Source organism: Cotesia typhae, unplaced genomic scaffold (genome assembly GCF_013202065.1).
Source record: "Cotesia typhae breed Kobodo isofemale line unplaced genomic scaffold, CoteBio_Ctyphae scaffold_58, whole genome shotgun sequence".
In the NCBI taxonomy this organism is placed as follows: Eukaryota; Metazoa; Arthropoda; class Insecta; order Hymenoptera; family Braconidae; genus Cotesia; species Cotesia typhae.
Window position 1 is genome coordinate 1735696 of NW_027423778.1, and position 14425 is coordinate 1750120.

The 14425-nt window shown below is 31.3% G+C and overlaps 1 protein-coding gene across 1 annotated transcript; it reads right to left on the reverse strand.

Annotated features, from left to right (window-relative positions):
* Positions 1 to 10983: 10983 nt before the first annotated feature.
* On the reverse strand, positions 10984 to 12301 carry LOC141537121 (uncharacterized). Its single transcript, XM_074257961.1, has 3 exons — positions 11964 to 12301; positions 11657 to 11829; positions 10984 to 11574 (listed from the first exon to the last, which is right to left on the reverse strand). Exons 1-3 carry the CDS (start codon positions 12253 to 12255, stop codon positions 11263 to 11265), a joined length of 777 nt encoding a protein of 258 aa, XP_074114062.1. The 5' UTR covers positions 12256 to 12301; the 3' UTR covers positions 10984 to 11262.
* Between the last annotated feature and the right edge of the window lie 2124 nt (positions 12302 to 14425).

Below are 14425 nucleotides of genomic sequence, written 5' to 3' on the forward strand. Positions count from 1 at the left end.
TTATCACAATCGTGAGTAGCCGGTCATTTCCAAGCGATCTACACTATTTCCAACCTTCCAATTCTCATAATAGCAATGTTATGTAATCGACTATGTCCTGCTTGGAAACGTTCAAATATTTAACTTTCGAATTACACCAATTAAATATCATAATCGTGTTTAGCAGGTCATTTCCAAGCGATCTACACTATTTCCAACCTTCCAAATCCCATAATAGCTATGTTATGTAATCGACTGTTTCCTACGCTGAAACGTTCATACTTCAGCCACATTTGTGATGCATTTGAGCCAGATACGGGCCATATTTCTGCCATATTTCGGCCATATTTTAACCATATATGTGCTATATTTTTGCCTCATCTGGGCCATATTTCGGCCATTTTTATGCTATGTAATCGACGTTTTCCAGCATGGAAACGTTCAATAATTTAACTCTCGAATTTCTCGAATTTATTATCACAATCGTGATTAGCAGGTCATTTCCAAGCGATCACGGCTATTTCTACGCCTCCAAGACGCATAGAAACAAAGTTATGTAATCGACTATGTCCTGCGCGGAAACGTTCAAATATTTAACTTTCGAATTACACCAATTAAATATCATAATCGTGTTTAGCAGGTCATTTCCAAGCGATCTACACTATTTCCAACCTTCCAATTCCCATAATAGCTCATATTTACAAGCTTCGTAGTAGCAGCAACAGCGGTGTTGTCGTCTTTTGTAAATTTACCAAGAACATGTAGTGTACTTTTGCTCGGAAGTATGTACAAATTCTGATTTTGAATGGTAATACGAACTTCATCATTGTTATTCAGTGTTGATGAAGCATACGGCTGATGGGCATGTGACTCATAATGAGCAATTGACTCATCAAAAATTATTGGTTGTTGAATATTTAAGATATCTGCCATTATCGTCTCGAGCGCCTGTCTCCTATTGTACCGTATTTGTCACCTTTTTCTGGACCGTTGTATTTTGAAGATCCCTTAATTTTTTCAGATTTTTCGTTGCAACTATACTTACAAAAATCTCTACCGTATTTATGCTGTTCACTTTCTAAATATTTATTTAAACTGTCACAAACTGGATTTTTCGACATTACTCACAAATAATTTACTTTCGTCGAGTTATTACATACACTCAAGACAACAAAAGCTTATTTTTATTTTACGAATTTTCCACGTATTTTTAATCCGAGATTCTTGAGGAATTCTGCGTTCTGACGTGTTAATACTCTGTGAGGTACTGGTCGACTGATATTTTTCACCCATGTTGGATTGTTTTTATACCCAGAACCAATTTTTGTATCAAAAACTATACCCATTATTAAGTAGTTTTCACATGTAATCTGATAGTAATAGTTTCACCTCTAAAATTCACTAATTTTCCATCCTGATCAACTATTCGCAGTCTCACATTGTGTATAGCGTTTGCGACGACTGGAAGGTAAATGACATGTGTTGGTACTTCAACAATCTTAAATCCTGGTGGTACACCTGGAAAAAATTCATGAATTGTGTGAACTTTGTATTCATTTATATATGCGCCTGACGTGATATTGCATTCAATTCTTAGAGCGTTGAGTTTCAATATGGTTACAGGCATATCTGATAAATGAGTTTTGTGAGGTTCAAGGAGACGGTTTGTGAATCCCAATAGTTGACCAATAGAATCTTTAGGTCTAAAGTCAATAAACTGATCACACTTAATCTCACTTTTCAATTCATTATTATTGGCTTTAATATTGATACTGATTTTTGGTAATGATTTTTGTATGTAATTTTCAATGTCTGTAATTTCATAACTGCCTGTTGGTATAGTTAGAACTTTATTATCAACAGAGATTGTATTTTCATCACTCTTTGTAACTTCCATGAATTCCTCAGAACTATTTGTTGGAATTGTCACTTCATTATTTAGAACAGAACTTACTATCATCAGTTTTTGTAATTATTGCAACATTTCTTTTCGACTTTTTTGTCTTCTTACTATTTACTTTTTCACTAGTAATATTATTTTTATTATCTCCAACGTTGTCCTCTGAATAAGACACATAAAATTTATTTGCACCAACATCTATATTAGGTATCGAATTAAATGTCAGTAACTCTACAAACCCCAAAACATAATTTTTAGCTGGTGATAATTCAATCGGTGGAAAATAGTTAGCTTCCAGCACTGAGGATGATCCAGTCAGCGTTAACGTAAATGACTCAGCCATGTCTGACGAGTTGAACAGTGTGTCACTTTAATTTATATTGTCCAGCTAAAAATTTGAGGCATAAATGCCCACATATAATTGAATCAAAATTTTGATATCTTTCATGATTATATTTTACTCTACCAACATCGAGATAATTCATAAGGTCTTGGGGTGGCTGTAAATTACCAAAACTGTCAAAATAAATTACATTATTACCAATTTTTTTGTATGCCACCCAATGAGTACCAGGTCCATCTTTATCATCTAGATTGATAATTGCTGATTCATTGCTTCTAGGTCCAGATTTTGGTAAGTCATTTCTCATAAAAACTCCACGGAAATTTGGAATTTTCAAAACCTTAGCATATTTCAGTATATCGACATTTGTTAATGCTCGATGTGGTAGCTCTACTTGTTTTTTCTCATCTTCTTGCATCCTTTGCCTGCAGGATACGGTCTTAAATATAATCTCATACCACGTCTGTATGGTCTTAAATATAATCCTTTACCCATGACTATCTCTTCTATCTTCATGTTATAACGTGTGGCTTCTTCCAATTGTTGTTTAGCAGCATTTGCATCATTTATACTTTTTGCAATTTCTGCTGCCCCACCAGCGAGAGACCCAATAGCAGAGAGCCCCGCAAAAATTGGAATGAAAAATGGAAGTACTCCTCCTATTTTTGATGGGATTGGTAAAATACGAGGCACTTTGACATTTTTCTTACCGCCCGATTTTTTCACCGCTTCACCAGCTCCTTTGAGCGCTGATTTTATAGGATCTCCACCCGCTTTCATAGACTTTTTAGTCGCTGTTACAACTTTTGTTAGCGCTACTTGAGGATTCTTGCTCATTTTTCTTTTTTTGCTACGTTTTTTACTAACTTTTGTTCTTTTACTGGATTTTTTCAGCCCCATTCCAAATCGTCTCTTGACATTAATTATTTTATTTACAGTCCATGCAGCAGCTTTTTCTCCAATACTAGAGTCTGCTACTTTAAATCTTTGCCAGGCTTTTTCGGCTAATACTTTATCAGCCTCGTGGCGAACTTCTAAATTATCTCGATTGGTAGAGTAGGCAATATCGTGCTCTTTACACGCAGTGTCTAAAGGATTAATTCCAGGATCTTCACGAGCTAATCGTTTCGCTAGCTTTGTACCAGGTCCACAATACTGATAACCTGGGATATGAAGTTCAATTGGTAACTTGTTGATAAGATTATTTATGAAGCCCTTACCACATTTACTCTTCATAACGATACCATCACAACTGGTCCAACAATTTTATAAAAGCTGGTATTTATACCTGATTAGTGAAGTCGATGCTGCAGCTTTGAGACATGAAGTTCAAAAAACAGAAAAATAAGTTGCCTGTGATCAATTTTGATCAAATTGTTCTTGGTACAGGAACAAAAAAAATTAAAAGACACGGTTCTTTATTACCAAATAGTGTACGCGCAGTGTTTTGCGGACCATCAAATTGTGGAAAAACGAACGCTCAGTTGTCTCTCATTACACATCCAAACGGTTTGAGATTTGACAATATCTATCTTTATTCGAAGTCTCTGAACCAACCGAAATACAAATTTCTAGCATGTTTGTTAAAACCTATTAAAGATATTGGATTTTATACATTTGATGAACATGAAGCGGTAGTGACACCTGATGATGTAAAGCCTAATTCATTGATGATATTTGATGATGTTGCATGTGAAAAACAAGATCACATCAGAGATTACTTCTGCATGAGTCGACACAAAGGTGTAGACAGTTTTTATCTTTGCCAAACTTATACACGTATACCAAAACATTTAATTCGAGACAATGTTAATTTTCTAGCATTATTTCGTCAAGATGAAATGAATTTAAAGCATGTATTATACGATGATCATGTAAATACAGATATGTCATACAATTTATTTAAAGATTTGTGTTCAGTTTGCTGGAATGATGGGAAGTATGGCTTTGTAATCATTGATAAAGACAGTGAGTTGAATAGTGGAAGATATAGAAAAGGTTTTGACTGTTTTATCAGTATAAATTGACCAACATTCAATTAATTATAGTCATAGATGCTGTAAGTATCACTGCACCAACATGAAACCTGAAGAAATTACAGAGCGAAAAGGTATTTTACGTCAAATATCTCAAGTTAGTGATGCTATAAGACAAAAGCATAAATTGTTGAAAATGGGAAAAGATACCGCCGAAAAAAATCTGAATGAACTATTTAAGCCCGTAGTAACACCACTGCAAAGCCTAATTGAATCATCAAAGAAAAAATTTAAGCAAGAAGAAACTGAAAATAAAGTCAAAGAAGAAAATAAACTTGCATTGGTTGAAAAAACACAAAATGATGAAATAACTAAGTATGATAGTTTAATAACAGATGATGACACAGCTAACAGTAAAATTGATGAAATGTAAATATCTCCTGTAAATACAAGTACTCCAACTAAACCGAATTTATTGACCAAATACTTGAATAATTTAAATAAAAAGCATCGTACGATTGATTTAAGATATGGTGTGCGTAAAAAAAATCATGAATTATATATAGGTGATTCAGCTGTAAAATTTATTGGTAATACTATTCATATAAAGGATAAAACCTATCCAACAATTGAAGGTTTATTGGAGTTAATATTCCAAAAATCACCACAAGATTCACTGATCACTCAAGATGATTTACAAAAATATTTTGAAATTATGGAGTTTACGAATATGCACAAAAAAAATTATAAACCAGATAATGGTATTTATCGAGATTATTCTCAAAAGTATGAGAAATATATTGCTGATTATCTTGCTAAATATACTGGTAAAGGATTACCAAAATTTATGATAGCAAAAAAACGAAAGGCACACATGGATTATGTTTACTGGGATGATCCAAATGAATTGGTTGACAGACTACATTTGTTTATGGCATCTCAAGCTGCTGGTAATTCAAGCCACACCAATGAAATTATTTTAATTATTGAAGAGTTGAGGGAGGCTGGAATTATATATTAGCAACAGTTTATAAAATATTTTTTTATTCACTGGTTATCAGTCAAAGTAAACAGAACAATGAGCATTGATATATTTGGACGATCGTTGAAAAATGGTGTTGGAGTCAGCGGACCACCAGGACCACGTGGACAAGGTTTCAAAATAACTACTGATGGACAATATGATATAGAGAATAGGAGACTGTGTAATGTTGACAATCCTATAAGCGTTAACGATGCAGCAACTGTACAATTTGTTCAAAAAGAACTGTCTGTAATGTATAACAGTTTCATGACAGAATAATCAGAAGTCATTTCACATTTGCACTCCCAAATGGTAATGTTAGAGACTTCATTTAATTTATTAAAAAAAGAAAATAAAGAATTAAAAGTGATAATAAAACGACAAAAACATAAAAAAGAATTAATTACTCAGAATACTCAACGAATAAAGAAACTGGAAGCTATAATCAATGGAGGAGAAAAAATCAGTGATAGCGCATGAACTTCATAAACCAGCTCGAAGAAATTATCCACATCGTCATTTTGATATTCGTGGAATTGATGAAACTTGGCAAGCTGACTTAGTGGAGATGATCCCATATGCGAGTGTGAATAAAGGATATAAGTATTTACTAACAATTATAGATACATTTTCAAAGTGTGCCTGGGCAGTTCCAATCAAAAGGAAGACAGGTGTTGAAGTCACCAGTGCTATGAAGTCTGTGCTTGAGCAGGGGCGAGTTCCCAAAAATTTACATGTTGATCAGGGTAAAGAGTTTTACAATACAGAATTTAAAAAGCTCATGAAACATCACAACATCAATTTATATTCAACATATTCAAACATGAAAGCGAGTATAGTTGAGAGATTCAATCGAACCTTAAAAACTAAAATGTGGCGAAAATTCTCAGCTCGTGGAAGTTACAAATGGATTGATATGCTTGCTGAGTTGGTAAATACTTACAATAATACTAAACATCGCACAATAAAAATGAAACCTATTGATGTAACTAAGACTCAGGAATGGTCATTGCTGGAAAATATTTATATACCAATGAAATCTCAATCATCAAAGAGGAAAAAAAATAGATTTAAAGTTGGAGATGTAGTTCGCATAAGCAGGTACAAGCATGTATTTGAAAAAGGTTATACACCAAACTGGACAACGGAACTATTCACAGTTACAAAAGTGCGAAATACGGATCCGGTAACATATGAGCTGGAAGACTGGATTGGTATACCAATTAAAGGTGGATTTTACAACGAAGAACTCAGCAAAGCCAAGTACTCAGATATTTTCCTCGTTGAGAAAGTGTTAAAAAAACGTGGAAATAAATTGTATGTGAAATGGTTGGGCTTTGATAGTAAACACAATAGCTGGATTGATGAAACTGATATGTAAATAAATTATAGATGGAAGGTTTGATACATTGAATTAAAATAAAAAAATTTTAAAACATAAATTTTTATACTTTATTTATAAACCTTGAACTAGATTTACAATTATTTACATTAATTTACTTTTTTTAAATTTTATTTTCTTAATTTTATCTTGAGTATTCTCTATTTTCATTAAATCATTCACAGACACATTAAATCCCCATGGTAAAGTGTTAGTACTATTTTTTAATAACTGACGTTTATCATCTTCCCAACTTAAAGATAATTTTATTTGGATTGAAGTCCATACTTCATGATTTTTATTTTTGATTATAAATTGTTCATGCAATAAATTAATGTGGTCATTCAGACATTTTTTGAAATCATTGAATGTAATGGTTTTCAAAGTTGAACCTTTGACACCTTTTGCAGCTTTTTTAATTTTATCTTTTTCTTCAGCAGGATTAAATATTTCGAAAGCAGACAGTTTAGCTCTGAGACCCACAAATTCGGACATAATTTTTCCATTATTTTCATCCTTCATAAGCCCCAGAACTTTTTTATTAACCAACGGCATTTGATAAATATTATCAACAGGATAGTCAGAGGTATCGAACTTTGATAGATAACGCTTAATGTCTTCATAAATGTCTGGTACAGTAAAATGGTAGATTAAGCTGTCAGTGTCTGTATACATTAATTTGGAGGTATGTCGATAATTGTTTTTAATATAATTATAGTGAAAGTCATAAATGAATATTTTCGATAAATCTAGTATAGAAAATCCAACATGGATTGGCTTATTAAAATAGACTTTAGCTTTTGTTAGTTCAATTATAACTATGTTTTCACCAAAAATAGTAAGACTATGATAATTAGGTTTAGAAATTAAAGCTTTAGTACCATACCTTCCCTCCCATTTAGTAATTAAATGCACATCTTTATGTTTTCTTACATATTCCATAGTCTTACCAAATACACTGTTATTCATGAGTTTAAATAAATTTTTTTCAAAATCATTCTTGGCATTTTGTCTACACTGTGTGTTTTTATCAATATATGGCTTTAGCCATGGAGATTGTTTGAATTTCAATATTCTATGAATTTTAGATAACTTTAAACCTAAAGTTAAACATTGTTTTAAATTCTTATAATGAATTACATAATTTTTTTTCGAATAAAGAGTTGTAGTTAATTTGCTTAGTTTACTTCCTGGTGGTGCAAAGTGTTCAGGACATAGAGGCAAATCTTTGTGTAAATTATGTAACTCTTCTGGGTAATCTAAATCTACTTCTAGTATGTAACCAATACTTTCATCAACATCATTCAAGTACTGATCTACACACTGATTAACCTCTACCCATTCGAATGAACCTTTTGGTAATGACATGCTCATTGCTGCACCATATAAATTGTTTACGTCATAGTACATGAGATAGGATTCATCCTTGCTCTGATCAAATTTTTCTCCCATATAACGATTATTTGCCACAGCATACCGATTAACACACATTGAAACCCCGCCACGAATGCCCTTTTCAATAAAAAGTAACATTTCGGGATCAGTCAACAGCTCAAGTTCTACACCAGTATAACGAACCATAGCTATAACGAACCAAGTGCAAGACCGGGAAGGGTATAAAAGTGACATGGATCTAAACTATACGTTTTCAAACAACTTGATCTGAAATTTTCAAAAATATCAGCTAGAAGAAGTACATCAGTCTTAAGATATAAGTCTGAGTACTCTCCTAGGGTACCGATATTAAATTTATTCCAAACTAATTTTGCAAAATCATAATCTTCATGAGAAATGTAGCCATTAGATAACCTTGAATAAAATGAGTCTCTATCAGGCAACTGTTTATCATCAAGTTTATCAATGCAATCAATATATTCATATGGGAATACACCTTTACGAGTGACTAATTTAAATTGTTCTGTATCGGGATAATATGATTTTGTTATTTTTTTATTATCATCTTCAAGATAAGATGATATCTTGATAATTTGTCTAGGCTAGATGCCATAAATTTGAATGAATCTATAAAGCGTAAAGTAACTAAAGTTCCTAAAACTGATTTAGTAAAAGATATATATTTTTCTTTATTAATTGGTAGTAAAGTCATTCTACCTTCGAAAACTGTAGCTAAATGTTTAATTAAAAAATGAGAGTCATAACCAGATAAATTGTGAAAAACAACTGGAATTATTTGAGGTTTCTGATAATTTAAATTACAGGCTGTATGAGCAGGGCCGCGATAATTGCCCGTAAAGTGATTATGATCATAACATTTATCTTGATCAGAAATGAAAAATTTTTCGCAATTATGACAAATAGTTGCCTGATCATGACTATTCTGTTCCTCTTTAGTTAGTTGTTTCATTGGTATTGGATTGCGTAAATAGTGATCAAATTCAGAAGCTAAAAACTGTAATTTTTTTACAAACCACTCAATGCAAGACGGTGAGCGATTAATTTCAAATTTGGAAAGTTTATCATTGTAAGTGCAATGGCAATAAAATGCTATACTGTGTGGAACATGTTTCTGAGAGTTGTTTTCATCATCTCCTTGGGGTTCAAGCATGCATTCTAAATCTGCATACACAACAAATGGTACAGTATCATTATACTGAAACTTAGTGAATTTTAAAATTTTATTCTCTTCATTTGGAAGTTCCATACAAACCTTCTTTATTTTAAAACAATCAAGTTTGTGTTGATTAAACGAATTTTTTTTTTTATAATGATTAAGACATCGATCACAAAAAAATAACTTTGAATGACCTTTGGATAATTGACTTTTAACTTTTTTATTTTTGAAAAAAATAATATCCCGTGTGATGTCAATAGACGCATCCAACAGGTGGCACTATATGTCAGCGATGCGCGATATTTATAAATGTTTTTTTATTTCTTATTTATTAATTATTAATCATCAATTATATGTACAGGTGATTCGGTGTGGAAGATGGTTTGTTGTTTTTTTTTCGTTCCACCATTTGAATATTGATCTACTAATTGAAAAAAAAAAAAATCCTTCAAGTTTAATCCCGCAATTTTAACTTCTTTTTTTTATTATTCAAAATACATGGAAAATTAAGGATTGTTTTCCGTTTACAAAAAAAAAAAATTATATTATTTTTAGATATAAATTTAGTAATTATGGGATGAAGTTATGAACATCGTAGTGCTGTCCCATTGTAGCCCCAGCCCCAGCCCCAATGTTGCCCCATTGTAATCCCCTCATGTCTGAAGAGGGTTGTAAGATGATCATTAAAATTTCTCATAATGTTTCGAATTCATGACATTATTTAAAACAAAAAAAATTAGGAAAACGGTTGACCCTAAAGTCCATCCCTGCAACTTCTCGCTAATTCCATACTTAAGCGCTCAAAATTTCACTTATTGCGTTTATGAGCGCTTCGACATCAAAAATATCATTTTCGCAACCACTTTTCCATCTAAATAAACACATGGAACTAATTCGGAATTTTCTTAAGTTTTCCACTCAATTAGTTTATTGAACAACCATTCGAAACAACCTCATGAAATTTCAATTCATAACATTTAATTTGTAGGATTTTTCGCATCAGAGGCATCATCTAAATCAGAATGAATTATTTTGAGGTCCGTCCTCGAACTATCTTCATGAAAACGTATATCTCTGAATGAAAAAGTGGCTATTCAATCATTTGGGCGATGATGTTATTAAGCAAATTAAAAGAAGTTTGCCGGTGATAGTTCAAATAAATAATCAATGAGAAAATTTGCATAATTTAATTTGATAATATACTTCTTGCGAAGACATAATAGCGAATTATTATTCAAGCTTGCCAATTCAGCTTGGAAAACATTTAGGGCCAGTTTTTCAACCCGGGGTTTTGATTAAACCAAAGTTTAAAGTTGTACCAACATAGAAAAATGTATGAAGTGACGTTATTACTTGATGATTACTCTGAACGTGTATATTAAAATTTTATTTCTACCTACGTTCATGTTTGTTTTCAATAATATAACCTTGTGTACTATTACCAGACAGATAAATTGATAAACATAATTTAAAAAGAGTGATATAAATCAGTGTAATGGAATTATAATTTCGTTAAAAATATTATTAATTTAAATATTGAATTGAGGAGCAACGACCTATCCAAGTTTTCCGTGAACGTGTAAATTATATTTTTACATTTTAAATGAATATCAATTTCAAGTTTTAATTTAAAACCATAAATTTTTTGGTTTAAAAATTAAAAATATCATAAAACCATTTTATTTAAAACAAAATTTTTTAAAAATAAATAAAAAACATTTGATGTAAAATTAAAAAAAAATACTTATTTATCTTCTTACAATTTTTTTTTCATTAATATTTAAAAAAATAGATTTTGGTAAGATTGACTTTATTAAATACAATAAATTGGAAAAATTACAATATAACATGTAACGCAAAACATATTTTGAAATAAATAAATGAAATTTAACTTGCTATAAATAAATATTAGTATTGTTATTTAGATTTTCCATTTGAATTTCTCGATAATGAAAATTAAAAAACTCGCCAATATGTGTATATATTATACTTTAATAATCATAATCAACGCGTAAAACCCGTAAATATTTTGAGCAAACGCGTAATAAAAATAAATAATAAAATATAATTAATTTGATAATTAAACGTTAATATTTTTCATAATCAGACTCATCATCAATTTCTTTCATATCTTTCATTTTTTGAATTGATAATTCTTCTTTTTCAATTTTTAGTTTTAGCAGTTCAATTTCATACCCATGCTTTTCAATAGCTTGCTTTTTTAAAATAAGTGCAAGTTCATTTTTAGGAGATAAGTCTGCCCTTTTGTGAGTATCATATGGCCTAAAGATGAAGTCACTCTTATTTTTTTTAATTTTCAATGGTTCACTGACAGAAGATTTTAAATTCGAGGGACTATTTTTTTTCCAATCTGGAACCTGATCATTTTTTAATAAATACTAAAAAAATAAAAAAAATTAAAATCACTTATTCTATTTCTATTAAACTCGTCGCATTTTAAATATATAAATATATTATTACTTCAAATACAGCGTTGTTAGATTCAGAATCTCCGTAATCATCCAAAAATTCTTCGATTGTTAAATCAGCATCGTTATCGAACTCATTGTGAAGTCCAATGACAGTCACATGATTGATAACATTCAATGCTGCATCAAACACTTCATTTTCCAAAATTTTCTTTTTTCCACCACCTATTATTTTGAAATATTAATACTTAAATAGACAAATCCAACTTCAGAATTTTAGATTAAATCTAGTTAATAAAATTTTCTAAAGGACATTTAAATTTTTTATAAACAAGTAAAAAGATTAATGTACAATTTACCTGTACCCAGACTTTGTTTTTTCATGTTTGTAGAATATTGTTTTGCCATTTTTTTTATATTTCTCCAAGCCATTTGTAAACTTTCAGAAGACCTGTGCTGATTCTTTACTTTATATTTCTTCTCAATTTCCTCCCACGCTAATTGTTTGCTTTTTATTGATATTTTATCCGTAGTTTTATTTTCAATAATGTCTTTTTTTTCATTAATTAGTTGAATTAAGAATAACTTGTGGTCTTCAGACATTCTTGATGCTCTGCGGGGATTATTTTCCTTTTTGTGAATATTATCCATTTTTTAATTTTGATTGTATTTTTATTTTTTTTTTTGATACTTTATAATTGATAGTCAAATTATATGAAAATTAAGAAAACATATTTTTTTGTTGATCATTGAAAAGAAGTGAAGATGTAAGTACTCAAAACAAAAGAAATAGAATTTTAATGGCAATAGGATTTAACTAGTTATTTTGATTTCTCAATTTACACAAAGTCATAAAATAAGTAAATTGATTGTAATGGCAGGGCTTTTCTTGAGATGCCTGTTGTCTGTCAGATAGATTGAAGTACACCTACAAGCATAAAGGTTAAAAAAGCATGAAATTTCAATTTAATTTAATTTAAACTTTTTTAATACAATTTATCGTCCCAAATAGGTTTACATACGGCCATACACACGTACAACATACATTCACACATACATATAGACATCATCGAGGAAACATTCGGGGAAGCTTCCTAGGACCTGAAAACATCAACATCCGTTGAAAACTCGATTTTCGAAAAACGGGGTAAATGATTAAAAAAAAGTATTGACACAAAGAAAAAAGTATGATACCCCTATCGTCCTGTGATCACGACTACGTTAACAACCATGTGTCGACCTAGGTCTAAGCCTACCGCAGTTAAAATTATTTTTACAACCATACTCGAAGTAAAAGTACATTCTTTAAATATGAAATATTACTAAAAATATTACTATTCTAAAGAATATTCCCATCATTTTGTCAGAGAAATACTCTGATGTACTTTACTCTCCGACACGGCCATTCTGACATTCACACGTCCTCGGGTGTATCTAAACCATTGATCGGTTAACATAAAGCATTTTACAACAGTGAAATTACAAAAAAAACAAAAAAATTAGATTCAGAAGTCCTCTCGAGTAACAGAAATCCATTAATTATTTATTATCCTGAAAAGTTGTCGTATAGTACTCAAGAGATCGAAAAGCCATCAATCATTATTCCTTATCATTTAATAATCAAACAAAATTTGATTTTATCCACCAAATAGACCTCTGCACTATCTCTAGGCTATTCTGTATGCCACATACAGTACCAAACATATTTTTGTAGTTGCCACAACTACCTGCCCGCCACATCATCAGCTGCCCATCGCGCCCTGATCAAACTAACATTAGCCACTAATTTAGTTTGCAGTTGCGACTACACACTGATGCATGTGCGATATAAGGAATGCCAGAAACATTCCAGGTCCACGACCTGCAGTCAGCCATCAGTGCATTGCGTCATTGCTGGTCTCATTTTCAGCCATAGTCCCTGTTTCAGAACCAACATCAACAGTCTCCTCGGCACAACTTTCATTGTCCGAGAAAACATCCAACTCATTAGGAATATAATTCTCAGGCATTTCTCTCAACTTATCATGACTATACTTATAACTTCTACTACTATTTAACGATTTTAGTGTGTACCTGTCGTTATCAAGTAATTCTGTTACTACGAATGGACCTCTAAATTTCCTATCGAGTTTCGTTTGATTACGTTCTTCATTTTTAATCAAAACATGATCTCCTATTTTAAACCTGTTTACTTTAGCTTTATTTTTATCGAATCTAATCTTCTCATAATTAGCATTCTCTTCTATACTATCAATCGCTCGTTGTCTTACATTAGAGATATCAATTTCATTTTCGTTGTCATCAACTAACAACCCGTAAGGTCTCGCCTTCTTACCAATTAATAATTCTAATGCACTAGATTTGGTAATACGACTCGCGGTTGAATTTAAAGCTAGCTGAACATCACCAATGGCGTCTTGCCATGGACGATTATTAGACTCAACAGCAGTGAACATATTTTTAAGTGTACTCATCACACGCTCTACTTGACCATTTGCCCCATACTAGTACCCGTAGCAATTAAATGTAAATTTATATTTAGAGATTTACAAAAGTCTTTAAAGTCTTTCCCAGTGAAACATCTATAGGAATCATTTAGGAATTATTTTTTAAATCAATTTTTGAAAAGTTATTGCTGCTTTTAGGAAGATAGTTCTTTTGATTTCTCATGATTACTCGTGCGGTATCTTTTGATTACTCTAATCACAATTTCTACAGGAATATTGAAAAAAGCTTCTTAGTATCATGCTGCTTCTTGATAAAAAATATTTCCAAAGTTGTGGCTACTTGCATAGGAACACTTCTTTTGATTCTGAATGAT

Excerpts from the sequence above, each read along its gene's own strand:
- LOC141537121 (XM_074257961.1), bottom strand. The coding sequence starts at position 12,255 with ATGGATAATATTCACAAAAAGGAAAATAATCCCCGCAGAGCATCAAGA. Across the intron at positions 11,830-11,963 it reads AAAACAAAGTCTGGGTACAG|GTGGTGGAAAAAAGAAAATT; the intron begins GTAAATTGTACA and ends TCAAAATAATAG. Across the intron at positions 11,575-11,656 it reads CTAACAACGCTGTATTTGAA|TATTTATTAAAAAATGATCA; the intron begins GTAATAATATAT and ends TTATTTTTTTAG.